At 39.5% G+C, this 27,609-nt stretch overlaps 1 protein-coding gene across 8 annotated transcripts; it reads left to right on the top strand.

The window, feature by feature from the left end:
- The first annotated feature begins 8,555 nt into the window (after nucleotides 1-8,555).
- si:dkey-246g23.4 (monocarboxylate transporter 12) lies at nucleotides 8,556-24,325 on the top strand. 8 transcript variants are annotated; one of them, XM_005471136.4, is made up of 8 exons: nucleotides 8,556-8,606; nucleotides 14,020-14,047; nucleotides 14,190-14,328; nucleotides 19,307-19,573; nucleotides 20,053-20,196; nucleotides 20,276-20,991; nucleotides 21,679-21,919; nucleotides 23,522-24,325. In XM_005471136.4, the coding sequence occupies exons 4-8, from the start codon at nucleotides 19,342-19,344 to the stop codon at nucleotides 23,725-23,727; spliced, it is 1,539 nt and encodes a 512-aa protein (XP_005471193.1). In that variant the 5' UTR covers nucleotides 8,556-8,606; nucleotides 14,020-14,047; nucleotides 14,190-14,328; nucleotides 19,307-19,341; the 3' UTR covers nucleotides 23,728-24,325. The 8 variants fall into 8 exon arrangements, 7 of the variants coding, with proteins under 7 accessions (XP_005471193.1, XP_013127935.1, XP_005471195.1 ...); XM_013272481.3 differs by lacking the exon at nucleotides 8,556-8,606 and adding an exon at nucleotides 10,299-10,320; XR_001224579.2 differs by lacking the exons at nucleotides 8,556-8,606; nucleotides 14,020-14,047 and adding an exon at nucleotides 23,235-23,363 and having other exon boundaries at nucleotides 14,054-14,328; nucleotides 23,522-23,617.
- Nucleotides 24,326-27,609: the final 3,284 nt, after the last annotated feature.

The following is a 27,609-nucleotide window of genomic DNA, read 5'->3' as shown; positions in this document are numbered from 1 at the left end:
GATTAATTTGTGACTGATCAGAGAAGTCTGATCCTGGCTTTGGGTTTAAAAACATGAATTCTGTAATTTGCTTAAAAAATAATGATGTCATTTTCTCAAATGTACTTAAATTATTGATGTTGTCTTGTTTTATGACATATAGTCAAGCACTGTATATTGACATATGCCACAATATTCCTTATAAATTACATAGACATATGCATGTCTCATAACACTTTACCCAGAGAACATTCAAACTCAGTTAATGAACTGAGTGATCATGTTGAAACTTATCAGATTTTTGTCTGGTGTCATGCTGTGGGGAGACCCACCAGTCTTCAACAACCCAAACCCCCAAAGACCCAAGAGCCAAGTAAGGAGGAGAAGTAGCTGTTTAATATTCAAAGCCAGCTTTGCTTTCATCCTACATTTGTACTGATGGCAGCTAAGGCTACAGTTAAGTGGTGTTAGCTTGTCGGAGGTGCTGTAATTTTCATAGTGAAGCGAACACTTGACTTTCAGTTGTTCCACAGCCATGAATTATTACAGGTTCAAGAAAGCAGTGAGAAAAGGGTATCGTATGTGCTTGTAGGGACACGTGAAGTGAGCTGCTTGTTTCAGTCCTTGGAGCAGTCCTCGTGAGGAGATGTGCAGTTTTTGATTTTAGAAGTTTGATGATTTTTACCATTTTTTGTTCTGGAATAAATAAAGTTGAGAAATATTTCATACTACAGGTATTAGTGGTTGTAATAAGGTCAAATTGCAATATTGTAGGGTTTTCCCCCTTTCCTTTTCTTTATTTTGTAGCAGTTTTACTTCAGGGAGGCTGCTGCTAATGTGGCGAGAGGGTGATGCTTGTACTGCAGAGATGTTCGGCAGGTGGTGCATAACAAAGTTGCTTTGCAACGTCATCTGTATGACATCTTTTTTTCAACACAACCAATTTGTAAATGTCAAAGATTATCCTATATAGCAAATTTTATCTTGATGTGAGATTATGCACTGATTCTGTGATGCTGGGAAACACCCCCACTGAGCATTTCACTTCTTTGCTACAAGAAAGAATTTTCTTAATTCCCTCCATGTCATGAGATAGGATAAGTCCGTGTTTGATTTCCGCCATAGGCATCATAGTTGATGCACACCATAAGATATATGGTAAGATATGGATCCAATTAAACTGCACAGGCACAGACTATCAGCACAGAAATCCCTACGGAGGACATATCCCACCATCTAGATAGAGAGCATTTGGCTCAGACTGCAAATGTAGATTTGAATCAGCTGAACGAGTCTTTCTTGTGTCCCGGTGTGTTTTCTCACTCTAATTTAAAGGAATAAAATGGAAAAGGGAAGAAAATACATTCTGCCATTAATGTTCCACTGTAGGGACACCGAACCAGTTTGTTCCAATTTGTTCCAAACCAAACCAAAAAAACATGAATCTCAAGAAAAAGACAAACACAAGCTGTTGTTGATGGGTTTCTATGTTATATGTTAGTGTTCTATGTTAGTGGGAAATCAGAAGATTTGTGTAGATTTGATGAAAATGTAAAAGACAGAAAAAAGAACAGAGCAACATCAGAGAGAGAGGGAGTGGACAGAGAAAACAAGAGTCTCTGTAAGTATCTTCTTATCTAAAGTCAAGCACAGTTTTCTGCTCCATAGTGAGCTGAATTATGTGCTCGGACTCAGAATTTGCCCTTTATTACGTGTCAGCTTGATTTGATGGTCCACTGCCCTTTATATACCTTATAATAGCAGAGGACTCACACAAACATGCTCGCATAAAGACAGTGAACTTGGTAAAAGATTAACACAAACATGCTTAAAATGTCCAAGAAAGCTCAGAAGGAGGGAAGCTCAAGTAGTTACAGTGAGGCTCGTAATAAAAAGTCCCTCAGAGCTTCACAGGCTTTGCAAGATTTGCAGCAGATTTTATTCACTGAAAGATTTTACCATCTTCTGCACAGACGACGTTTAGTGTCTGTAAACATTCATGCTCTAACAATAACCCTGATTAACTCTGCTTACCCAGGACCTGCAGGCCAGCACAGAGGGACAGAAAGGGGAAATCAGCAGGCCAGACCGGCATCAAACTGAATATAATACAGTCGTTAAACAGTCATTAAACATTCCTTTCAGCTGTGTTGAACTCAACAATTACCTGAGGCTAACCAGATAACTGTTTACAAAAACTAAACCTCCTGTTACCTGCACTCAAAAAAATGAAATTGGGTGGTTGTGACATGTACAAGATTGAAACTTGTAATTTGAACTAAATAATTTCATGTTTCTATGGTGAACAGAGATGGCGCGTTACTGTAATCTGATTACTTTTTTCAAGTAACGAGTAATGTAAGGGATTACTATTGCAAAAACGGTAATTAGATTACCGTTACTTTCCCGTAGGAACGCTGCGTTACTGCGTTACTAAAACCGTGATTTTTTGCGAGAACGTCTCATGACAGTGACGTAAGCGAGTGCGACGTTCGTGACAACAGCTGTGTGCAGATCATAATATATCGAGTGCAGGACAGAGTGTAGCATGCAGCGTTCAAAGCGTGGAAGTACTGACCTTATTTTCAGTTTGATTCCATAAAAAGTGACAAAAACATTAGTGTCCGTTGTGCGTGGGAAGAAAACTTTTTACAGCGAAAAAAACCCCTAAACTTCCAAGCAAGCAGCGAGTGTACTATGACGTAAAGTGAAATTCACAGAGAAACTCGCGGATTCTTCCACTGACCGCTGCGGCACACCTGCACCAGGGTAAACCTCCGCCTACCCCAGTCCTGCTTTACAGGTGAAAATAGAGCAACAGGACCGCTAGTCTTTGATTTTATTTATTTTCTGCTGTGTTTTACTTGCATCTATTTGAAAGAGTGAGTGTAAACACAAAAAAATATTTTATTTTATGTGCTGGAATGTGCAGAAAATAGGTTTAAATGTTAAACAAATTTCTTCCAGTCAGAGAATGTTGCATATAATTAAGTTTTTGCTTGATGCATAAAGTTAAAAGATTTAAAGTTTAAAGTTTTAAAAAGAGACGTTTCCATTTGATTACATTTTGTATGATGGATTATGCAGAAAAAGTAGAATTGGGCTGAAAGATCTATCGCTTTATCACCTATTCAGGTTGTAAATCGTGTTTTTAAAAAGTAACTAAGTAACTAAGTAATTAATTACTTTTGAAAATAAGTAATCAGTAAAGTAACTGGATTACTTTGGGGGGGAAGTAATCAGTAATTAGTAACTGATTACTTTTTTCAAGTAACTTGACCAACACTGATGGTGAACGTAACTAAATCATGTAGCATCTGCATGAAATTCAGCAACTTAATTTGTTCTTGTTGAGATGACCTGATACAATCTAGTAAGAGTGGTTAGTTGCCTGGACTCACCAAATTCACAGGATCACATTAGATGTCAAACTGCGGGAAACGCACTGGAGTTTTAAGAGGCAGGCAGCTACACCCACACCACGTGTATGCTCTCGCTATTTATTGTGGTTTAACCTGTCAAGGACAAAAACGTACTGAGAATTCTACATAAAGCCTTGTAATCATAGCTTTCCTAGTTTTGTTAAGCCTGGATTGCCAGCTTGGTGGCGTGATGGTTAGTGCTGCTGCCTCACAGCAAGAAGGGCCCACGTTCAAATCCACAATCTGGCTGGTTTGCAGTGTGTAATTAGAGTTAGGTTAATTGGTGATTCTAAGTTACCCATGAATGTAAGTGCAAATGGTTGTTTGTCTCTATGAAATCATCAACCCCCCATATTGGTTCATTAAGCAAGAATAGCAGTAATTGCCTTGATTAACAAAGTAGTTGTTCAAACAACAAGATTTCATTGTGTTTTCCTAAAGTTTTTAACTTGTGTAGAATGAATTAAAACAAATTTCACTTTACATACTTAAATAAATCACTTCAAGTCCTTGCAAGTATACTACACTGATCCAACGTAATCTGATTACATTAAACCACCAAATGCCAAATGTGCTGGTTTGACATGGTCAAAAATGGGTTATTGTACTTGGTTAGATCACGTGGAAAAAGGTGCCATGATTAAATTGTGTTCAACCCCCCTGAGCGACCGTGGCTCACGGGGGTTGGGAAGCGCACCTGTAACCGGAAGGTCGCCGGTTTGATCCCCGGCCTTTCTGTCCTGGTTGTTGTGTCCTTGGGCAAGACACTTTACCCTACCGCCTACTGGTGTTGGCCAGAGGGGCCGATGGCGCGATATGGCAGCCTCGCCTCTGTCAGTCTGCCCCAGGGCAGCTGTGGCTACAATCGTAGCTTGCCTCCACTAGTGTATGAATGTGAGCGTGAATGAATAATGGCATTGAAAAGCGCTTTGGGTGCCTTGAAAAGCGCTATATAAATCCAATCCATTATTATTATTATCCAACAAAAGAGTTTTTTGAGTGTGTCGATACAAATTAAAAGGAAAATTCATCATTTGAAGGAAAATATTGAGTTATTTAATATGATGGCAGTAACACATGTCAAAAACATTAGAACAAGGCTGTTTACCACTGTGCAGCACCCCCTCCTCTTTTAACAACAGTCCTTGAATGTCTGGAAACTAAGGAGACCATGTCACAGAGTCCCAGCATCTTCTGAACTGGTTTTGTTACCAAAGTTACCAAAATTATTCACTCGCCTGCCCGCAGACACATATAAGCTTGAGTGACATCCTTTTCTTAATCCATAGGGTTTAATGTAAATTTTGTCCCACCCTTTGCAGCTATGGCATCTTCAGCTCTTCTGGGAAAGTTGAGGAGTCTCTTTATGGGAATTTTTTTCTTGCAGAAGTGCATTTGTGAGGTCAGACGCTGATGTTGGAGGAGGCAGCCTGACTCACAGTCTCTGCTCTAATTCATCTCAAAGGTACTCTATCGGGTTCAGGTCAAGGCACCAAGACTTGCTAACCTTGCTTTGTGCACTGGTATGCAGTCATGTTGGAACAGGAAGGGGCCATCCCCAAACTGTTCCCACAAAAGTTGCAAGCATGAAATTGTCCAAAATGTCTTGGTGTGCTGAAACTCCTGAAAAACACCTCCACACCATAATCCCCCCTCCACACCATAATCCCCCTCCACACCATAATCCCCCCTCCACCAAATAACATTTGTGATTTTATATGGCGTACCACGTCATGGCTGTTATAATACCAGCAGAGTGAGGTAATTTGACAAATGGACTTGTTGCACAGGTGGCATCCTATTACTGCGCCATGCTGGAATTCACTGAGCTCCTGAGATCAATCACTTCTTTTACAAATGTTTGAAGGTGCCTGGTTTTATACACCTGTGGCTATGGAAGTGCCTGGAACATCTGAATTCAATGATTTGGATGGGTGAGTGAATACTTTGGCAATATACTGTATGCTAATGTATTGAATAACATCCAAAAGTACAGTAATGTAACAACACAGTCTGGTTTAGACACTATGAAATGTGTTTCTCTTATAGTAAAACATTATCAGCTGCCATGCTTGAAATGTTTCTAATGATAGGAGAGACCTGTCTCCGCTCACTACATGAATAACATGTTTGATTGTGTTTAAATAAACCTAATGAACACAACAAAGTGCTGCTAGTCTAGTCTTAACTGCAGGGGAAAGATACTTACTAAGATAACTTCCACTAGCATCACATTGTTTGAGTGTCCCGCTCAACATGACTGAGTCAAGCACAGGAGTCAGAGTCAGTGTAGCAGATTTCAAACGGTTGACTGCGTTGTGACGACAGACACAGACTGGCTGGAAACTGGATTTATTTCTAAAACACAAAGTGGAGCAGCAAAATCAGTGTCACACAGCAACAGCACACCTCTGCTCATCCCAGTGTGGAGTCCATGCAGCTCTGCTCACAATATATAAAAGAAAATACAATCTATCAAAACGGTGTGGTTTTTCTCAACAGCCACATTTAAATCAAACGTTATAGTGGGGTAAAACAGAGACAAATATGAAGCAAGGTGCAGTCAAAAACAAGCCACTTATAATAACTTATAATATTCAAATTCCCACTAAGATGGATCAATCACACAATATATATTCAAACAACTTTAACTTTTACCAACATGGCTGAAAATACTATTCAGTGTGCAGCCTCAGATCATGAACTCATTATACACAGAAAACAAAAAATATACATTTACACATACCTAAAACACAAAGTGGAGCAGCAAAATCAGTGTCACACAGCAACAGCACACCTCTGCTCATCCCTGTTTAGCACAAGTAAGGAACACATAAACGGATGGTGTAACGGATAAAAGGCAGTTCCAATTACTATTTTCCTCGTTCAAAGTAATCAAAAACACTTTGGGAGCTTTTAGCCAAAAGAACTAATACTTATTAAGGAAAAATACACCAAATTTAAGCGTATAATGTAATACAGGGAGAGGAGCTACAGAAAGTCTGCCTTACCAGTGTGGAGTCCATGCAGCTCTGGCTGGGAACCCCCACACATGCAGCATGTTTACAAGTGGTGTCACACTGATTAACGCCCCACTTCAACAGTGACATGTGGAACCTCAGTTTTACAAAAATTACATTTACACAATAAAAAAATAAACTATATACAATACAGTTTTGAGAATGTTCACACTCAGTATATTATATCTCAGCTACATCAGGACACCGGTACAAGGTTTGTGATCCCCCTTGTGTGAAAATCTTTTACCACATATAGTTTTACCAAACTATAGAGCAGTCTGTGTGTGATTATATTGTTCTTTGCATTTTCATTACAGTATTACCATGTTTTATCACATTTATGAAACTGTAGAACTAAGACAAAGAAAAGTATTTACCTTTTTGAGTGAATTTCTATGAACAACTAAACAGAATTATTGTGAAGAAGAGTAAAAAACACCCATTAGCATGTTTGAGCCTACTTTGAACAGGTTTGCTATGCAAACCTGTGTTTGTGTAAATAAATATTAACTTTGAATATTGTTTATGCATAACTGTGATGTGACCCTAACATACAATGTCAAATCAGAAACTGACTCCAGGCAAGCCATTTCTATATGCATACAGCCATTCATGCTAACCACTGCTATTGAGGTAAAATGTTAAAACCTTTACTTTTATTTACATGCATATTGACTTTTTATAATTGTAAAATATAAAGAGTTACTAAAAGCAGTGATAAAAATAAAGATTTTTTTTGTTCCATATTTGTATTCATCTAATTTCATCAACACCACAGGGAGCACAGGAGATCAGCAAAAGAGCCACTTGTTTGCACTCCCAGATCTAGAACCATTACTAATTTGCACACTGAAAACTTTTACCTCAGCATTAGCGTACATGTGTTAAGTGATAACATGCTAAGGTTCTAGAAATGGTGGTACAGATTATCTGGTAAACACTGGCGTGTTTGCACTGTCATTGGGGTGGCTGTGGCTCAGGTAAATAGCTCCTTTGCTCCTCCTGTGTACATGTCAATGTATCCTTGGACAAGAAGATGAACCCTGAGTTGTCCCTGATGCTTTCATTGGAGTGTGAGTGTGTGAATGTTAGAAAATGTGCTTAGGCATAGTTAAAACACTATATGAATATATGTGTGATTAGGTGAATGAGACTTGCAGTAGGAAGCGCTTTGAGTGCCCAGCAGGAGTATTTGGAGTATACTGCATCATTAGCATGTACAGCTTATAGAGCATCTGGCATAACTGTGTTACTTTGTAATGTTTTATTTGTAACATATTTTCTGTAATAAATTAGTTAGTGATGCAGTTTCTATGATGGTACAGTCGCAGAGATGATAGAACTCTAAATATTATGCAATTCAAAGCAATTAGTCCATCAAAGAAACAGCATAATGGGAGCATCATAGCCTATTGAAGCAGTGGGAATGTTACAGAATTCATCGGAAGTATTCCCCTGTGAAATTGTTATTTAAAAAACAAACACTCCAACACCAGCTGATCCCACTCATTAAGTCCAAGCTTCCAACTCATTACCTGTAAAGACTCATTCCTTGTGTTTACAGGTAGCACAAGTGTGAGCAACCTCGTGCTTGTTAGCAACCTCCTGCTTTAACACATCTTTCACCTGGAGACCAGAGACACGAGCAGGTGAGGGCGAACCATCCATTTATTTCAGATTCAGTTTGAACTGCTGCAGGTTTTTAAATATTTTATGAAGGAATGCTAATGTCTCTCTTTGTACACTGGTATTACTGTGAGTGGGAACTAGCATATATGTCAAGTTGAAATTATGGGAGTGTAACAAGGACATAAGCCATTCAACAGCACAAAATCCTTTGAGTCATTTTGTTTAGTCCTGTTTGATCTTCTGCTGGAAACAACAAATTAGGTTTAAAACTACAGGTTACAGAATACCAGAAAACAGAAAAAAATGTAAATGTAATTTTTCTTAATGAAGACATCAGACAATAACTGACTCGTTCTGTGAATAACTGTGATCTGATCCCATGCTGCGCAGGGAATGCGACGGGACGAGGGGAGAGAAAAAGTCAAAGTTGTTGCTCATTTTCGCTCTGTGTGTCTGCCCCGTCCATTTAGTCCCTGCAATATTTTAAACTGGTCATCTGTGGCAAAATGCTGAGAATTCCAGTGATTTGACTTCGTTTTTCTGATGAACGATAGCGGTAAGTGCTAGGCTCGCTAACAAAGACTTCCTGTGACTAGTTTATGCCTGCCTGTTAAATTCTTTCAATGTGAAGTAACGGGAGTAGGGAATGTTCGGTGTGCACTGGCAGAAGCTTAATATGTAACAGTATTACTAATGCATAACATTATTCGGTGTTAGTGATGGAAACTTTTTTGTTAAAAAATACAATTTGCCAAGCTAATGAAATAATTTGACATGTTCCAAGGTGTGCAGCACAAAGGCTGTGAACCACAAATGTATTGTTTTTATCACTGACATGTTTATTAGTGAGGTTTAGAGGTTGCTTTGAGCTCTTTATCAAACCAAACTGCTGATTCTTTTTAATGTTAGAAAAAAAAATTGGGGGGGAGGGGGCAGTAGAAGGCCTGAGTTCAGTTGGCTTGTTCTTCCTCCTCTCATCATCAAAAACACTGCCATCTGGGCAGGCCCACACACACCTGTGCTTTCTGGGAGTTTGCCACGGAGAGGCAAGCAAAGGCTGAAGCATTCAACCAAAGGTGGAGAGCTGGGACAGAAGGGTGATGCAAGGAGAGACTGTCCTTCAGCTAGACTACAACTTTTACTCTCTTTAGCCCATTTACATGGTTGGACAAATACATAAAAATGATACAGAGAGTGATTTTGGAGCAGAAACATAGATGGAAGTGAGTGAGAGAGGCAATACTCCTTTTCTATGTGCAACCAACTTTTCTCCATATAAAGCTAACTCCTACACCAAACCAGTGTTATCCCCAAGTGGTTCATATTCCTCCACATATGAACTGAACATTGTAATTCCTGTGGACACTCGTACAAAGCAGCCTTGGGGCAGCATCAGTGAGCAATGCACCTGTTCATGTGGCACAAATTAACCGACATCTACATCAAAAGGGTCAAATCTATACCCCCCCAGGGCATGTTTTGGATGAGTTTGCATGTGTCTGCAGAATTTCTGACAAGGCTGTCAGCAACTCTCCAGAGGAAGAATCCCCCCCTCTCTTCTTCACTCAGTAGAATAATTCACACTCAGCTATAAACAAAACCGACTGCCAAACATTCTTGGGGGCTGAGTGTGTGGAGAAGATTGAAAGGATATCTGCAAGTTTTTGAGGTGTGTGAATGTGGGGTGTGTGCTGCAGTGCGTGTGGGTTGGTGCGAGTGAGTGTGTGATATGGGTTTTAAGCAGGCTTGAATCCTAAATGATCATTGACTAAGCTGTTTTGTGAAGGAGAAGAAGAAGAAAGAGTGGGGAAGGTGCCAAGGGCCAGTTTTACAGAACACGACTAGCCTAAAAATGAGCTCCAAAGACATCTTTCAACTCTCACTGGCTTGGGAACCTTTAGTGCAGAGTTCACAAACTCATTGGTCTTTAATTAAAACATCAGAGGCTAATCAAAACGATGCCCTGTTGCATATATGAATTTATAATGAACTGAAATATATTATCCAGTTTTTCTTTAGCTACAAGGACATTTGGAAACTGGGAAGAAAAAAAAATTACCCAAAAGACTGAAATCGCTGTTGCAATCCTTGATGTGGTGTGTGTGTGTGTGCATGTGCCAAGCCTCCAGTGGGATCTGAGTTAAGATTTGTCTTTCATTGCAGACAAACAGACAGATCGGTTGAAGTTGATTTGCTGGACATTTGGCTGCACCACTAATCAGAGAGCAGGAACGAGGTCCAGTAGTCTGATGCCAGCAGATTCTTTTCCTGTAAGATTACAATCTCTTTGTTCTTTTCCAATGACCTTGGCTCATCACACAATCGAGTGTCTGATTGCATCACACGTAGCCCCCGACTGCCTTGTTAGCTTTTATGGCCATTACTGTGGTGCATGTGTGAGAGGCTGTTGGATGCAGTCGATGTGCATCAGGGAAGTTCTGTCTTGTCGAATACTCTCATTGTTGTGTGTCGGTGACATCCACAAATGTTAAAAATGCAAATTTGCGTTCACACAGCTAGTGTGAGGCAGTATTGATTTAGCTGGGTGGCAATTTGCTGCTAATGACACAAAGAGACAGACAACCATTCACAGTCACAGTCACACCTGTGGGCAATTTAGAATCCCCAGATAATCTAACCCCACGAACTGCATGTCTTTAGATTATGGGAGGAAGACGTACCCATAGAGAACTCATGCAAACCCCATATCGAAAGGCCTCGGGCAGATGGCAGATTCAAACCCAGGACCTTCTGGATGTAAGCCACAGTGCTAACCACTGTGGCTCTGCTACCCATTTACCAAACTGTTGATTTAAATATTACCACTGGTCCTACAAGCAAATGTGAATGTGAGTGTAAATTATGTCTGTGTACTGGCCCCGTGGAGGACTGCCTAACTGTTTGGAATGTGCCACAATGATGGCCACAACCAGAAGATGGGTAAATATATGGATGGATGGTGCAATACAAATCTTTTAAGGATAAATCAACTGAGGCTAGTGTGGCTAAAAATAGTGCACACAGAGAAAGTGTGTAACTAAAACACCTGTTGTATTAGAAGAGTGAGAGGAAGCTGGCTGTCATGTAACTTTTATGGGCTTCTTTCAAAGCGGTGTACTGCATTTCACTTTTGTTGCATCACCATCTTGTTCTTCAGAATGAAAATGAAGAAAAAAAGAAACAACAGCAAAGCTTCAGTCAGCATTTCAGCTAGCTGTGCGTGCAGCAGAATGAATGCAACGCTGGCCATGAAGTATGCTAAAAATGCCATCATCATATTTTAAGATAAGATAAGATAAGATAAGACTTTATTGATCCCACGACGGGGAAATTTTTGCGTCACCTCAGCTCAGGTACAGATATCAGAAGGAAATACAAAAAAAATACAAATAAGTACAATCAATGAAAAAAGTAAGATAATACACTATATACAATGGTAGCACACACAGTATAATACACTATATACAATGGTAGCACACACAGTATAATACACTATATACAATGGTAGCACACACAGTATGTGATTATGGATATTTTGCCCTGTAGCATTGTGCTTTTGAAAACATAGCATGGCACTGGATTCCCTCATAGGCACAAAGATCTGAGACTGGGTATGAAAAACAGAAAGTTGACTTGTTTGGTGACGTGTGGGGGCAGCCTGTGCAGACAAACAAGTCTCTGCTGCAATAACAATAACAGACATGAAGCCAGATACAGTGAAAACAGGCATCAGAGTCCACCCTCCCCTGAAAAGCATAGTTAATAACACCACCCTCGGTGTGCACTGTGTCAGGCTTCAGCAGCACATATTCATTATTCAGGTCTCCATCTCCATCTATACCACTATCCCACCTTCCCCAGCCTTCCCCAGCATAGATTTGTAATTCATCACCCATTCCTATAAATCTTTAATTGTTTTTAGAGCACTCGTTGGTACGTGTACGTCTGTGTTCTGGGCATTAAAAGCAAGCTTTCGCATGAATGTACAATTACTAAAGATACTCTAAAATAGACTGGGATAATTCTTCTCCTGATGTTACATAACAGGAAAATATCCAGGAGAGGTAGACTGGTCTAAATTATTGCCTGGGTGCTGGACAGATGCAGAGAAAGAAGATTGATTCTTTTATTCCATCCCCCACCGTTTCTCTGTCTCTCTAAGCTCTAATACCTAAACAGCACTGCCACGCAGTGACCTTCACCACAACACAGAGGAAAGCTATTTGAAATTTGAATTTACTGAAACAAAGAGTGTGAGTCATCCCCAAATCACATTTATGGATATTATTTTTGAAAATATCCAATTCAACATAGGTTAAGAGTATACAGTTTTGCCACTGACAGAAGATTTAATGTGATCGATGAAGCAGGAAAGATCATTTGCTTCCTTATTAAAGGAAGACTTCTCTCTTTGCTGCCGTCTGCTGACTCACAAGCCCACATAAACTTGGCCCAAACAATGTGCACTTGGCTTTGTAAAGATCCACACTAACAATCTGGCACACCACAAACATTGGTACCGTGCCTCTTTAGTGAACTGGAAAGCTCATAAAAGAGACAATTCATGAGCAGAATTAATAGTTTGCCAAAGTTTATTGGCAGGCTGTACCACTGAGAGGTGGTTAAAGGAGGTTTAGGAGGTGTTTGTCCCGGGTGGTTGTGGGATAACGAAGTCACATTTCAGTTAATGTCCTTATTTTACCTTTGCTAATAAATACGTCAGTGGTGTGCAGGAATAGAGCAGATGAATCCAAATCCATCTGGTTCAAACACATTCAAACTAAAATATTATTTATTATGTTATTTTAAAAACAGCACCCGACTAAAAAGGATACCTAATGGATCAAAACTCTGTTTGCTAATTTAAGTATTTTCATTTGAAATATAAAATATATATTTATTTTTAGTTTTTTCCTTGAAGGAATCCATTATTAATCATGCGATGACCTTTTGACGGGATCATATCTTTTTACTTTTACATGGTGTAAACAAGTGTTTGTTTGAGCAAGCGTGCACTCGGGGCACCTTTTAACCAACCTTGCCGTTTTCTCTTTGGTATATGACGCATTGATCAGAGGAGTCGTGTTAACTGTCTGCAAGGCAGCAACAGAGCAAACGTATCACTTGTGAAAGGACTTGCTGAGCTCTCAGCTGTGTTTTGACGTGCCCGGCGCAGAATATAGTCTCAGTTGTCTGAGCTTGTAGCTTTATCTGCATGTGTGGGTGGTTATCATGGACCACAATAATATGGTCTATCTTTATTTGTCTGTTTTTATACAGATTTCATTATGTTGCGGTCAGAATGTATTTGAGGGGTGTTGAAACATACAACATCTTCCCTATTGAAAGATATGAATTAATACTGCTCTATTAAAGTAGTACTAGCACGCAAGGCAAAATCATGGTTTTAAAAAACCCAGGATGTTACAAACAAGTGGCAGATTTGGGGATTTGATTGAGCAGCAAAGGAGAACATACGTTCGAACGTATCGTAGTGATTTGTTAACGGCATGATAGACGAGTCAAACTCGTGGTCAGAAAGTTCTGAGTAAACTGAAGTAGCTAAGTTCTCTAATCTGAAGCTCTTAACTGATTTACTGATACATTGTTTCCACCTTTGATTGTTGTTAGTTAGTCATTGATATTAAATGTTACAGAGAAATACATGATTGTGTTTATGGTGTTACTCCTAGCAGATGCGAATGTCCTCATAGTAATTATACATTTCCAAACAGATTTAGCCGAGAAAGGAAAACGATGGTGTCGAGTACAGACTTGTTTAAATCTGCACTTGATCTTTTGCTCTGAATATCTCCCTCTCGCTCGCTCTCTCTCTCTCTCTCTCTCTCACACACACACACACACACACACACACACACACACACACACACACACATTTACCAAACTGCTGATAAGACAAGTTTAATAAAACTTTGCCCTGCATGTGTCTTTGTTTTCAACATGTCCAGGAACCGTGAGGTGCAAAGGTCTATCCAGGTTAGCTGTTCACATGTTGCTCTTAACCTTTTACATCATTTTTAATCCTCTGCTGTATTTTATTCCCTCTCTCCTTGCTTCCTTTACTGACACTTATTGTCCGTGCTTGACTTTTGCACCTTTTAACCTGTAACACGAGAAGACGAGCTGCATCTTTTCCTGTGTGAGTAACACCACTACAACCTCAGCATGTGACAAGCCGCTTATGCTTAACAAATCACACCAAGCTTGGACAGCTGCCCCACAGGAGGAACATGATGGCTTCATACTGACCAAGAAAAGTAAGGTAGCAACATTATTTTACATGTATCACATGTAAAAACTAATGCACTTTCATTCATCTCATCTTACAATGTTGTTGAGCTGTTGGGGTCATGATCCAGATTTGGGTTCAGACCTCTTTCATTCAAATCACACAGAAGGTGGGTAATCTCCATAATTGAAATGCCTGAAAATCCTCTGTTCTCTATGCACTCTGTGCAGTTTCATTATCATTTTTTGTGTTATGTATGTTTCATCAGCAGAAAAGGGAACTGAGCCAAATCCTATCATGTGTGATAAATTGTGCTCTGATTGTGGTCCAAGAGACCAAGAGACAAATAACTTACAATAGATAGATTTTACTGTTTAAATGTCCTTTTTCAGACTAGACGCTGGTTGGAATAAAGAGGTGCTGAATGTCTTGATTTATGACAAATGTTTCATGTTTAGTTGATTCAGCAGGGAGAGTGAGAATGGCTTATTGAAATGAAATGCTGCTCAGACAAAGACTAATCCAGCCCTCGAGATTTTAGTCTCGTGGACACACACGGTCGTCTGTTTGAGGCAGACATCAAAGAAGTAAATGGACTGTATGTACTTCTCATGACCAAAGTTACATTGTCAGTGTTATCTAACTGCATGTGAGAAAAACACAACAGCGTCACACAAGTCATCGTTATCATTGGCCAGTATTGTTTGGTGGGAATTACAGCTGGAACTGAACTCTTAACCTAGGAATCAACATTAGCTCAGTGAGTGTTTATGTGAGGGAAAAACTATTAGAATCAACAACCTCGTATTGACTTCCACAAGATTTTGCATCCTATCTGGATTTTCTCCATCGCACCAGGAGATGAAACTTTATGTGGTGTCCCATTTCATCTTAAAAGCTTCTTGGAGTTTTCGTCAGGGCTCTGTACACGACCCAGGTACATATTACTCAAATATATCCACCCATCTATTTTCTTAACCACTTATCCAGCTGGTGACAGCAGGGGAACTTGAGTCTAAGCCAGTTGAAGGGTAAAGCCTGTATAGATTATTAGCGTATCACTAGACTAACACAGATAGACAGACCGCCATTCATGGTCACATCTCCATCTATTTAAATTTAGGTCACCAGTTAAACTAAAAGTCATCTTTTTGAACTGCTGGAGGAAACGCACATAAGATGACATACAAACTCAGTCTCTGAACTTTATTGTTGAAGCAATGTTATTTTGGGATGGGCCTCACAACTGCATCATGATGTTAAAAAAAGTTCAATAATGATATTAATGATCTTACGACACAGTAAAAAAATATAAAATGGAGTCATCTGTTTACATTTAGGTCGCACATCAGGAGCTGCTACTGTCCTCTCCTCCTTCTTAGCCTGCTTGTAGTCTTACACTTTGTTTTTCAGAGTACAGTGCTCTGTGCGAGGTTGTTGAAGTCGCTCCTTTTTTAGGCACTAAATCGTTATTGGAGACAGAATCGCAGCTCTGGCTCTCAGACATACCTGGGCTGGTCTTGTTGTTGCATGCATTAGTGAATCTGTTCACTGATATCATGATATACGTTTTTATATATTAAGTGCAGCAGTTGGGTACTGCACTTAGAAGGTAACTTTTTCACTTAGTCACAAGTTTTAGCCAGAAGTATCCAGATACATCTTTCTGTTTAATGTTTTCGTGTCCAAAATATGTTGATTTGCATCTGAAATTAAACAAGAACATTTTTCAGATTTAGTAGCTGTTCTGAATATCTTCAGTGCAGAGACACCAACCAATATCTCTTTACAAATTAAATCCTCTGCACTGTAAAATGTAATATTGTGTTTAATTAAAAATATTAAATAGGCTGAACTCAATTTTTATCAATTTGTTATTAGAACTCAATTTAAATAAGTTACCAGTACTTTTTATGCAAAAACGCTGATAAACTCCATTTATTTGATTTGTCTTAACTTAGAAAAACTAAGTAAGCTGGAAGTTTTGCTTCTCAGTGCGGAAGGATGAAAGATGTGTTTTGAAAATGCCACGTCACTACCGTCCTCCTCCCTCTCGGATCAGTCCGCATGTTCACGGTGCATTTTTTATGGAATATGTTGAGCAAACCTGGAGAAGCGTCAGTTTAAGATATTATTGTTGTCATTGCTGTGGATCTTTACCTGATACACTGACTTGGTGAGTAAATGTTTACTCTTATTCAAACTGATTTTGTGGCTTCTCTTAGTTTAGCACCAGGTTTAAAATCTTGCTAGCTAGTTAGTGTTAGCCTAGCGTTGCTGCTGCCGCTGGGCTCGTCTTACTTAAAAATTAACACCACAGCCTTAAAAACCTTACATAAAACTATGTGGTGAAATTTTCTGTTGATTGTTTGAAATAAATAAGTGAGATAAGAGCCCAGACAAAATTCTTCGGGAGGTGCAGCCGTTAGGGGTGGGGTAGGTGTGGGATGTGGGGGGTGGATAACGGAGCTCTCCGAAAACGTGGAAGCACTTTTGCAAATATGTGATATTTTGATAAATTAAGTAGATATTTGAGCATTACATAGCTACATTGTCTTAAAAGGTTATTTTGTGACCCAGAAAGGGTAGTCTGGGGAAAAGGAGGATCGCATCGGCCACGGTTGTCGGAGCCTGTGCGTACTTGTAAGCGCGGCAATGGCGGAGGAGCGCCGCTGAAAAACTTATTACTTTTTCTGGGTCACAAAATAAACTTTTAAGATATTTTCAGGCGACAATGTAGCTATGTAATGCTCAAATATCTGCTCGATTTATCAAGACATCACATATTTGCAAAAATGCTCCGACGTTTTCGGAGACGTCTATTTTTTTTTTTTCATGCTTTGTGGCAGCTTTACAACATCTGTGGCATCTATTAATGTCAAATCTAGCCTTTATTTAACAACATAAGCAAACTCTATGTTACAATGATTGCACAGCCATTAAGGATCAAATCAGTTTCTGAAAAATGTTCTGTTTTTTCTCCCTCTGCTTGCTTCTTACTGTCTTTGAGGCTCGGGACCAGCACTCCTGTTGTTGGACAGAAAGACATCAGTAAGTATTTTGGTTTTCCAATATATTAGCAACTGTCAGTGACATTTATATTAATCAGGCTGAACTTTAATCATACTTTAGATCAGCCTGTTTTACTTGTTGTTTTATTTGTGGTTTGGTTTGGGGAAGTTGTTTCTTTACTGATCTTTTCCTGTCTTCTCTTATTAGACTTGAGATGTGACTGCACTATGCTGTTGCTGGTGACCACAGTTAATTCTACAAGACACGCTGTGTAAGTAAACAAACAACAACAGTTTGGTCTGCATTTCTTGAAAGATCACATCCCCCAAACTTAGTTTAGAGGGTCTACACTGTATATAGTGAAGTCTGCAAGTTTTCTAACAGCAAAATCTGTTTTGTGCCCAAAATCATTTTGCACATCATTAGAATGAAAGTTATTGGTAAATGGCCTGTATTTATATAGCGCTTTTCTGGTCCCTAAGGACCCCAAAGCGCTTTACATATCCAGTCATTCACCCATTCATACACACATTCACACACTGGTGATGGCAAGCTACGTTGTAGCCACAGCCACCCTGGGGCGCACTGACAGAGGGGAGGCCATGTTTGCATAGCCCTTTTTTAAAATGATGCTTTCATGACATTATTGTGTGTTGGGTGGTGGTCAGGGTTATCCAGACTGACAATTTGGGACATTGAATGTCACCTCTCCGGTGGGGAGGGAGCCTGAGATCGTCTAAATTGGAGTCTGTTTTATACCAAATGCAGAAAAAAATGTTTTAAGAAAGCAATTAAGTTCATGTTCCAAAAAATATGATTGTTTGCTTGCAGGACACCAGAAGAGATGAGTCCTCCGTCACAGACGGTGTGGTCAGTGAAGATGGTCGCCTGCAGGTTCAAGCTCATTGCATCTCCAACCCACATCCACTGCCAGTGTACTTAAGGGAAGTTAAAGACTTTCTTCTGCACCTACATTTGGATCACCTCGATCCATGACAGTCATTCAGGCAGTAATGCCTGGACTGGAAACAAGCATCCTTAAAATAATACAACATTCCAGCTCCTGTGTTGGAATGGAAAACAAATGTGTTGTTTAAATTAGAGACTGCACTTGTGACAGAACAACAAATATTTTATTTTGATTATATAAGTAATGTAAGTACAAAACAAACTTGTGGCAGGCCTAAACTTATTTTCAGAATAATTAAATCTGAGACTTTGTTTCATTGTAAGATTATAACAGTGATGGCAATATAATTGTTTGTTGTTCAGCAGAACAGTGTCCAGTATGTTGGCTGTTATACTTTGTTGTGTTTGAAAATAAAAGTTGGGCTCATTTTAACATCATTACAAAAATTGTTGTTAATTATTTTTAAAAATATTCATGGTACCACAAATTGTTTTTTCATTTAGTTGAACTTAACATGTTTGTCAGTAGGTAAACAATTAGTATTGTACAGTCAGAAATATCAAGTTATTGTTAATACTGCAGACTTGCAGTATTAAGTAGTAAAAATTATGGAAACTCGTTGCCTCAAAAAAACTAAGTAAAGCTTACTTAAGATGACTGTTAGGACAACTTATACATTAGTTGTCCTAACAGTCATCTTAAGTAAGCTTTACTTAGTTTTTTTGAGGCAACGAGTTTCCATAATTTTTTTGAGTTCTGGGAACTAACAAAGCTGTACAGTGTACTCAAAATGAGTAAGTTGCCCTAACTTGGTCATCTTATGTAAACTTGATCCAATTTTTTTGAGTTCTGGGAACAAATGAGCTTGTACAGAGTACTCAAAGTAAATAAGTTGTCCTAACTTAGTCATTTTTAGCTAAGCTTTACTCAATTTTTTTGAGGCAACGAGTTTCCATAATTTTTTTGAGTTCTGGGAACTAATTAGATTTTACAGTGTGATGGAAATTAATATCTTGCCTAACAATTTTACATCAAATGTAAAAGCAGTACATAAATAATAACAGATTTGTTTTTCTCCCTGTAGATATTTGACTGTTTAAAAAGCCAGCACACGTGAACATGGACTCTGCATCGAGAGCTCAGAGGAGAAGGATAACCGTGGCGGCAGCTGCAGCCGATGGGGGCTACGCCTGGTTCATCCTGCTCTCCTGCTTTCTAGTTTTTGGTCTGACCTTTGGGGTCATTAAAGCATTTGGTGTATTCTATGTTGAGATACATCGATACTTTGAAACCACAGCAACAGGTACATCGTGGATCACCTCTATTGCGGTGGCTACCATTCACATTGTAGGTAACTATCAGCAAGTTTTTAATCTTAAGCATCTCTGTATTTAATACAAGCGTATGGAAGCAAGTGTGGTGAGAGTAGACAGCAGAGCATCCCGACACATTTACCTATTTTCACGGTATTATCTCGATGCGTTTACCCTTTAATTGCCCTCCACTTTTTAAGTTATGACCACCAGGTGTCGCTCTTCTACAATTTAAAAAATTGTGAAACATTTGACACGCGGTTCTTTTTATGCTGAATGAATTCTCCTGCATTAATCAGAAAACTACCAGGAAAGTACTCAAAATAACAAGATATAATTTTGAACCCAACTGTTAGGATAGTTTAGTTATATAAATTATATAGCTGGACACTCTTAAATCTGTGTTTTGTTCTAAGCAAATTACAGAACAGATTAAAAAGTATCTGTTATACTGTGAGGTGTGTATATGTTGTTATGGAATCAGTTATATGAGTATGTCCTGTGTGTCCATTTGCAGCTCCCGTGGCATCTGCACTCAGCGCCCGCGTCAGCCATCGCGCTGTAGTGATAACGGGGGGTCTTATGTGCAGCTTAGGAGTTGTATTTGGGGCTTTTGCTAATAACCTCACTGAACTCTACTTAACAGTAGGGTTTCTAAATGGTAAGTGATACGATGCACACAAAACCAACCGAGAACACAACACAGAAAATATCATATTTGATGTTTTTCTTTGCTGCAGGATTTGGCTATGCTTTAACGTGGACGCCCACAGTGACCATGCTGGGCTACTACTTTGAGAAGAGGCGCCCGGTGGCAAATGCCTTATCCAGCTCAGGAGAATGCATTCTTACCTTTGTCCTCACCCCCTTATTTCAGCTGCTGATTGACAGCTTCTCTTGGAGAGGTGCTCTGTTGATCTTAGGGGGTCTGCAGCTTAACCTGTGCGTATGTGGGATGTTGTTGAGGCCCCTGAAAGCCACCAAAGATCCTACTAATGGCAGTGATGTAAAAGCTGCAGAAGAAAGCTTGGACGTCAGATCAGTCTCTAAAGAGGACTTGGATGAGGTCAAGTCCAGCTGCCATGTAGGGAAAGAGCTGGAAATATCCGAGGATGCTGATGAGTGGAGAGTGGAACTATGTTTTGAAGATCCCAATGACAAATATAATATGACTGAAGAATCAACCAGTAGAACTAAGTGGACTGAACTAAAGAACAAAATTCTTCTATATGTAGATTATACCCTCATTACAAATGCTCAGTTCATGATCTACTCTATGTTTGGGGTGTTTGCTGCTCTGGGTTTCTTTGCCCCAGCTCTGTTCCTGGTTCCCTATGCCCGCAGTAAAGGGATCGAGGAGTACCAGGCAGCTGCACTTATGTCCATCTCTGCAGTGCTGGACCTCTTTGGAAGGGTGTTTTTTGGCTGGGTGGCAAACCTGAGACTGATAGAGACGGTAGGTTCAGTGTAATAATAAACCAGACCTGGAGCCATATTTTGAAAATAACATGATAGCAAAGTGGTTGTTATTAACAGTATTGCAGATCAAACAGATACGCCTGTTCAGCAAGAAATATTGTAGGTGATGGGTGAAACAATAAGTAAATCATTTGTTCTGTTTGTTACAAGTTAATATCTCTGGAAAGGTAAAATATACATTGATACTTGGGATGTTCCTGGCGACTCATTGAGGAAGAAAATGTAACTAGCCCACTAGTCTGAAACTAAGAAACACTCTTATTTCAGGTGAATTTTGAGAACTGTTTAATGTCAAAAACTCTCAAAACAAAATCTGAAACCATGAATCACATTTTTCAGTACTGAATTATGCTGCTTAACTGTGCAGCCCCCCGCAGCATGCATTATGGACATGTTATACTCCTGATAACCAAGAAGAAAAACACTGAAAACAATGTTTAATATGATATGAAAACATGTTGCTACAAAAGATGTTCACGTATTGTTGAAATATGACACATTAACGTCAGAAAATTAACAAATTTTGACTGAAAAGTGTGCCGTTTGTGCCAGGCATTATAAAAGTTCAAATCTAAAATAACAAAGCAATAAGTCAACCCTCCGTTTTGTTCCACGTATCTGAGGTTGAGTCGCACCTAATGCACTGTCTGTTTCCTGTTTCCAGGTGCAGCAGCTGACGGCTACAGTGATTCTGCTGGGTACAGTGTTACTGCTATGCCCGCTGGCTACCTCATTTTCAGAGCTGGTTGCTTTTAGTGCAGTTTACGGGCTGGTGTTTGGTGCAACCGTTGCCATTCACATCACTGTGCTGGCTGAGGTTGTAGGCATCCAGAGGCTCGGAAGTGCACTGGGGTTCTTCATGCTTATACGCAGCAGTGGAGGCTTGCTTGGACCACCTATTGCTGGTGAGTTTTTATAATGAACACTGACAGTCACAGACATGTTAAACCTTCTGTGAATATCACAAAAGGAATGGATTTTTAACTTCAAGTTGTTGCTGTGAAACTTCATCTCATCCATTCAGGTGTTGTGACCGCAAACTAAAAATGTATAATTATTAAATTTGCTGTACATTAACATTTCTATTTGCAAAGCTTTAGAAACATTTCAAGGTCGCAGTGTCCACCCACATTATCCAATACACAAAGTGTTACACAGTGGATGTGCTTATGCATTTTTCTACAATGTAACTGCAGCACACTGAAGCTCAGTGGAATCAAATGAGATTTTGATATCTTTACAGTTAATAATGGATTTCATCAAACATCCATCTGACAGAATCCTTGTTTGTTTTCTTTTTTGTATTTAGAGAGCAAGTGGGTAAAAATCACATTATGATGCTGCTTTATGTTTATTTTACAGCTGATCCCTTCCAAATAAGTCTTTTTCTTGTTAAACAGACGCTCTTTCCCACTGACTTTTCCTTCTGTTACACTGCATTGTAACAGCAGCTGCAGTAACTATGCATGCAAAGCAGAAAAAAAAAAGCAAAGAGATGACAAATGGCAAATAGACGCCTAATTGGAAGTGCATGTGTCCTTAAGCTTTTTCATCTCACCACCTTGCCAAGATATATTTAAATACATTTTCAAACAAATATACATTTGTGGTTTGAACGAGTTGCAAATTTGCCATCAAACATCTCCAGTAATCTGTCTGCGAATTTAATTAAAAAGGCATTTCTTGAACTAAATTGCAGTAAAATTTTATTCTGCTCCTGTCCTCTCTCTGTGCAAACCAACACATACCATTAGCCCCGCCTCCCAAATCAGCGAGTATTTAACCTGATTATGGAGGTTGTGACCCACATTCACACACAACACTAAACAAAAGCAGTAAATAGAGATTAGAAAACATCCAGCTTGATTTGGCATGCAGACAGACAGATATGCTCCCTTTGGTGAAAGATTTAAGTTTATTTGCTTTTTCGTTTTTTCTTTAAACAAAAGAAAATGTTGCATAGAAAAATATCAACAAATACTTTTCAGTCCTCCTCCTGTTTCTTACTTTCCTTCTGACATTTAAAGCATTTTTTTATTTGTTTAACAACTCCCTAAAAATCGCTTAAAGTGACACTCCCCACATTTAAATGTTGAATTAAAGGAAACGCTCAAGGCTGAAACTGACCTCAAATATAGTTAAATGCTCATTGAAGTGAAGTAGATGCAAATATAGCCAGTGGTGTCCTATTTTTAACTTAACATGGTTCCTTTGACACAGAGGCTATTTCTAACCACTTCTACTACTTTGATGACCGGAGAGTTGATGGATTTTGAGGATGCATCAAAGATTCTATTTATGTTTCCTTCATGTGAGTCGCTGGCTTCACTGCCTTAGGATGAACCTAATGTTAGTGCAATCTAATTTCTGCCTCAGTCTTTTGCTTGTTCATGACAATAAGATTATTGTTAATTGTTAAGATAATTGTTGTGTTTGTTGGTTTTTTGACAGCACAGGTGAATTCCAGTGATGAATAGATGTTGTCACGCTTCTGCTTTTTCTTTCAGGATTCTTCATTGACAAGATGAGTGACTATGGGACAGGTTTCCTCATGGCAGGGGTGTCTCTCATTGTCTCTGCCTTGTTCCTGCTCCTCCTCCGCATAATGAACCGAAGAGGTCAGGGCACAGCTAACAAGAGCCGTAATACACACAAGGACAACATAGGACAAAGTCTAGGAGAGGAAGAAAAAGAGGAGCAGGACATGGCATGACAGAGGATTATCTGCAGTTAGTGAGTTTAAAATGGTGACTGAGCCAAAGATTGCCATCAAAAAAGGAAAAAGAAGAAAGCAAGGATTGGCAAGTTACAAGGCAAAAACTGTCACCCTGCCATATGTTTCTTTTACGTACACAAGCATCACACCAAATGTCCACTGGAAATAAAGAAAATGTCATTTTGTCATTTTGACATAAACACTTTGCAGCTGATTTCCTCTGTTTACTTTTCACAAAGCACAATTTTACAAAGCGAGCTGTCTCTTTCTTATTATTTTCGATGTTAGCAGTGTCAGTTCTGCAGGCATGTTTACAGTCAGTGGATTGGAACAAATGTATTGTTTTTTTAAAGATGCATTTGAGATGAATTTCAAGGAAGAGCAAGCAGAAACACATGAAAGGGCTAACCTTTTTTAACTGAATGTTTAATGCTTTTTGTGCCAATAGACTGACGAACATTTTGTACACTCCCTGAAGCACTCGTAGAAAACACTGGACTCACTCGTCTGCACAAAGCTGTAGTAATGATAAGATTTGACCTGACTGTTCACAAGCTCATTTCCATATGTTAATAAATGCAACTTTGTTACTGAACGTCTTTAATTCTTGTATGGATGAAGTGTCATGCATGGACGAGTGCAGCGCTGCTACTTTTAAAATGCAACTATGGCTCCCTCCAGTGATAAGATACTGCTATTGCATTTGCAGCCTTCCTGACTGCAGCACTGAGCTGAAAATGCTGATCTATACAGATCACAGAGAGGAAAAAGAATTAGTTGCATCAGGTATGAAAACCTAAACTGTGTGACGCATGCTCTCCTTTACTTTCAGGCCCATTGTAAACAGCCCAGACGCCATCTGAACTATTCAAAGCTTCAATGTTGGAGTTTGAAACCCACCAAGATTTTTTCCTGTCCTATGCTGCACAATGTTTGGTCTATGCAAACCCTGCAGTAATGCAAACACACAGTAACGAGTGTAAATAAATACATCACTCTTCATAAACCTGTAATAACGAGATCCAAAGCGAGGTTTACAAGCAGTGGCCCACACTGGAATGCCCCCACACTAAGAGGCACAAGATATGCAGACTCACACAGGCCAACACACACAGCAAAGGCAAAAGGCTACAGAAATGAAAACTTGCCACAATAAGAGAGCTGCTCTCAGAATACCACAAGGCTTTGATCTACCAGACAGGAACAAAGACATAATCCATGTTTCATAGGAGCTCTACATGAAAACCAAACACACACATTCACACACTCGCAGGCACACAGTAAGCCGTGGTTGAGTCCCCAGAGAGGGATGCGACTACCTATCGTCAGGAAACGGTTATTATTTTCTGAACTGAACAAATGTGCATTTTCAGATCAGTAAGATAAGAAACTAGGGTGGGTTATGCAGTTTTCATTTTCAGTGTAAGGACTGGTTTATTGCACCAGGGATTTGCAGGCTGTATAAGAACCCTACAGTTACCAGTCACCCCCAAAAAACAAGTTTTCTTCTATCACTTCGCTTGTTCCAAATTGTCATCAGCTCATCATTGTGGCTGGGACAGCCTCATTCTGTCCCCCATCCCATGTTAACACTTGTGCACTGAGCATAACAGAAACAGACAAAAATCCTTCCACTATCTGTCAGATCCCAGCAGAAAGTTTGTCTCGCTCTACTGGCATCCGCCTGCAGGCCGCCCTCATTTTTACAACCAATCCAAAACAACAAAGCAAAAACCTGTGACAGTGATACTGTGAAAGAAATGTTTTTCTGCAGGATTATCTCTACGTAGTTTGAATATACCAGTGTGGATGATTTGAGCTTTGTGATCAGCCTTTGGAATATAAATGATGTTTAGTTGGTACCAAGGAGAGAAGAACATGACTCAACAGTGTGTTGTTAATCAGACATCAGACTTATTCATTATATGAGATAGGATATTAGTTACAGAGTTCATATAGTTCCCCAAAAGCAAGACTTTGCAGCTTCTTCAGAATTACAGACCAGATGTGGCTGGAAAGTGCACTGCAACCTAATAAGTCGAATTTTACATTTAAACAATTCAGTCACAATAAATCTGGTGTTTTCTTCATCGATATGAGAGAAAGACCTCGTCAGTGGGATGTGTGTAAAAAGAGAAAGAGAGAGAGAGAGTGCGAGGTGGAGAGCAGTGACCTGAGGCAGCCTAAATCTGACCCTTTCAACATCATCTCCTATAAAGACGGAAGCACACGAAGAGCTTTGAAGTCTAACATGAGTTACTGAAGCACCTCCTAGACACTTTGACCCCACAGTAGAACGCCTGAGCTGTGAGTTGCTATAGAAACTGAATGGGTTTCTTTCTTCTTCTTCTTTTTTTTTGACCTGTAGGTCACGGTGAGGAATTCTGCACAGCTATCCGAGTTCAAAGTTTTTAGTTGCAGGACGAGGAGAGTTGTGAGGCAAGAGGGAGGAAAAGAAGACAACTGTATCTGAGAGATGAGAAACTAATTTGGACAAAAATGGAAACTTAAAACTAAGGTGGAGAACATGAGGTAGAGCAGTAGGCAATCAACCATAAATAAAAGACAAGAGGAAGCAGAAAGACAGAAAAGAACCAATTACTGTATGCAGGGGGAAGCTCTCAGAGTGAGCTCACACATCAGCCTTCTCGCAGGTTGGAGCTGTTAGAGGATACAGTATGGTGATATTTTAGCGAACAGAAGGGAAGTCAAGCAGAATCACATCAGTGAGAAAGTCGTCCTGATAATGAGAAATGAATGAAACAACTAAAAAGGGTTTAGATTAATAAAGATTTATAGCAAACAGAACCTCACAGTATGCACAGGAATCATCACTAAAACATATCAAAGCTGTAAACATGAGCATTTTAGATTTTGGGTGATCGGAGATGTCACGAGATGTCTTTAGTACTTTCAGGGGAATGTTCTAGACTACAACGAATTAAAAAACCACACACACACACACGCACACACACACACACACACATGCACACACACGCACACACACACACATGCACACACACACACACACACACACACACGCACACACACACATGCACACACACACACACACACACACACACACAGCCTAGAGGTTTGAATAATGAACAGACGTAAACTTGGAGTTTGTTTGTTTGACGTGCTCCCTGCCTTCAATAAACGTTCAGTTTGCAGGACTTAGTCGATTAAATCTTTTGTAAATAAAAACAGCCTTTTTCTGATTTTAAGGTTACTGAAGTGGAGTAACTGTTTGGGCTTTATGAATCCTTTTTTGTCTGTCATCTATCACAAACCCTTCCTCTCCTTTTATCTGCAGCTCTTCCGTCCCTCACCCTCTTTTTATCTTTCCACCTTGATCTTCTTCCTGCGCTAACCCACAGTATTTAACAGCTGCCATACTTTAAATCATCAGTGACTATGTGTTGCTGTATCTCTCACACTCTTAAATAGTAAACCTTTAAATGCCATACAAAGGAAGCAAGATTTTATTTATAACATGCACCGACCTTGTACTTCATTAAAATGCTAATACTGGGTTAGACCCACTTTTGCATTCAGAACTGCTCTAATTCCTCATGGCGTAGATTCAACAAGGTGCTGGAAACATCCCTGAGACTGTGGTCCATACTGGCATGGCAGGTTCACACAGCTGCTACAGATCCATGATGTAAGCTCAGCTCATTTCAGTTTTATTTATCTGGTGCCAAATCTCAACACTCACTTTATATAGTAAGTTAAAGACAATAACAGAGGGAAAACCCCAATAATCAAACCACCTGTGAGCATGCATTCGGTGACAGTGGGAGGGAAAAACTCCCTTTTAACAGGAAGAAACCTCTGGCAGAACAACAGAAGCAGGCTCAGTGAGGGGAGGAAGAC

The sequence above is a fragment of the Oreochromis niloticus genome, linkage group LG7 (assembly GCF_001858045.2).
Source record: "Oreochromis niloticus isolate F11D_XX linkage group LG7, O_niloticus_UMD_NMBU, whole genome shotgun sequence".
Lineage (NCBI taxonomy): Eukaryota > Metazoa > Chordata > Actinopteri > Cichliformes > Cichlidae > Oreochromis > Oreochromis niloticus.
This window is presented reverse-complemented; position numbering and strand designations above follow the sequence as displayed.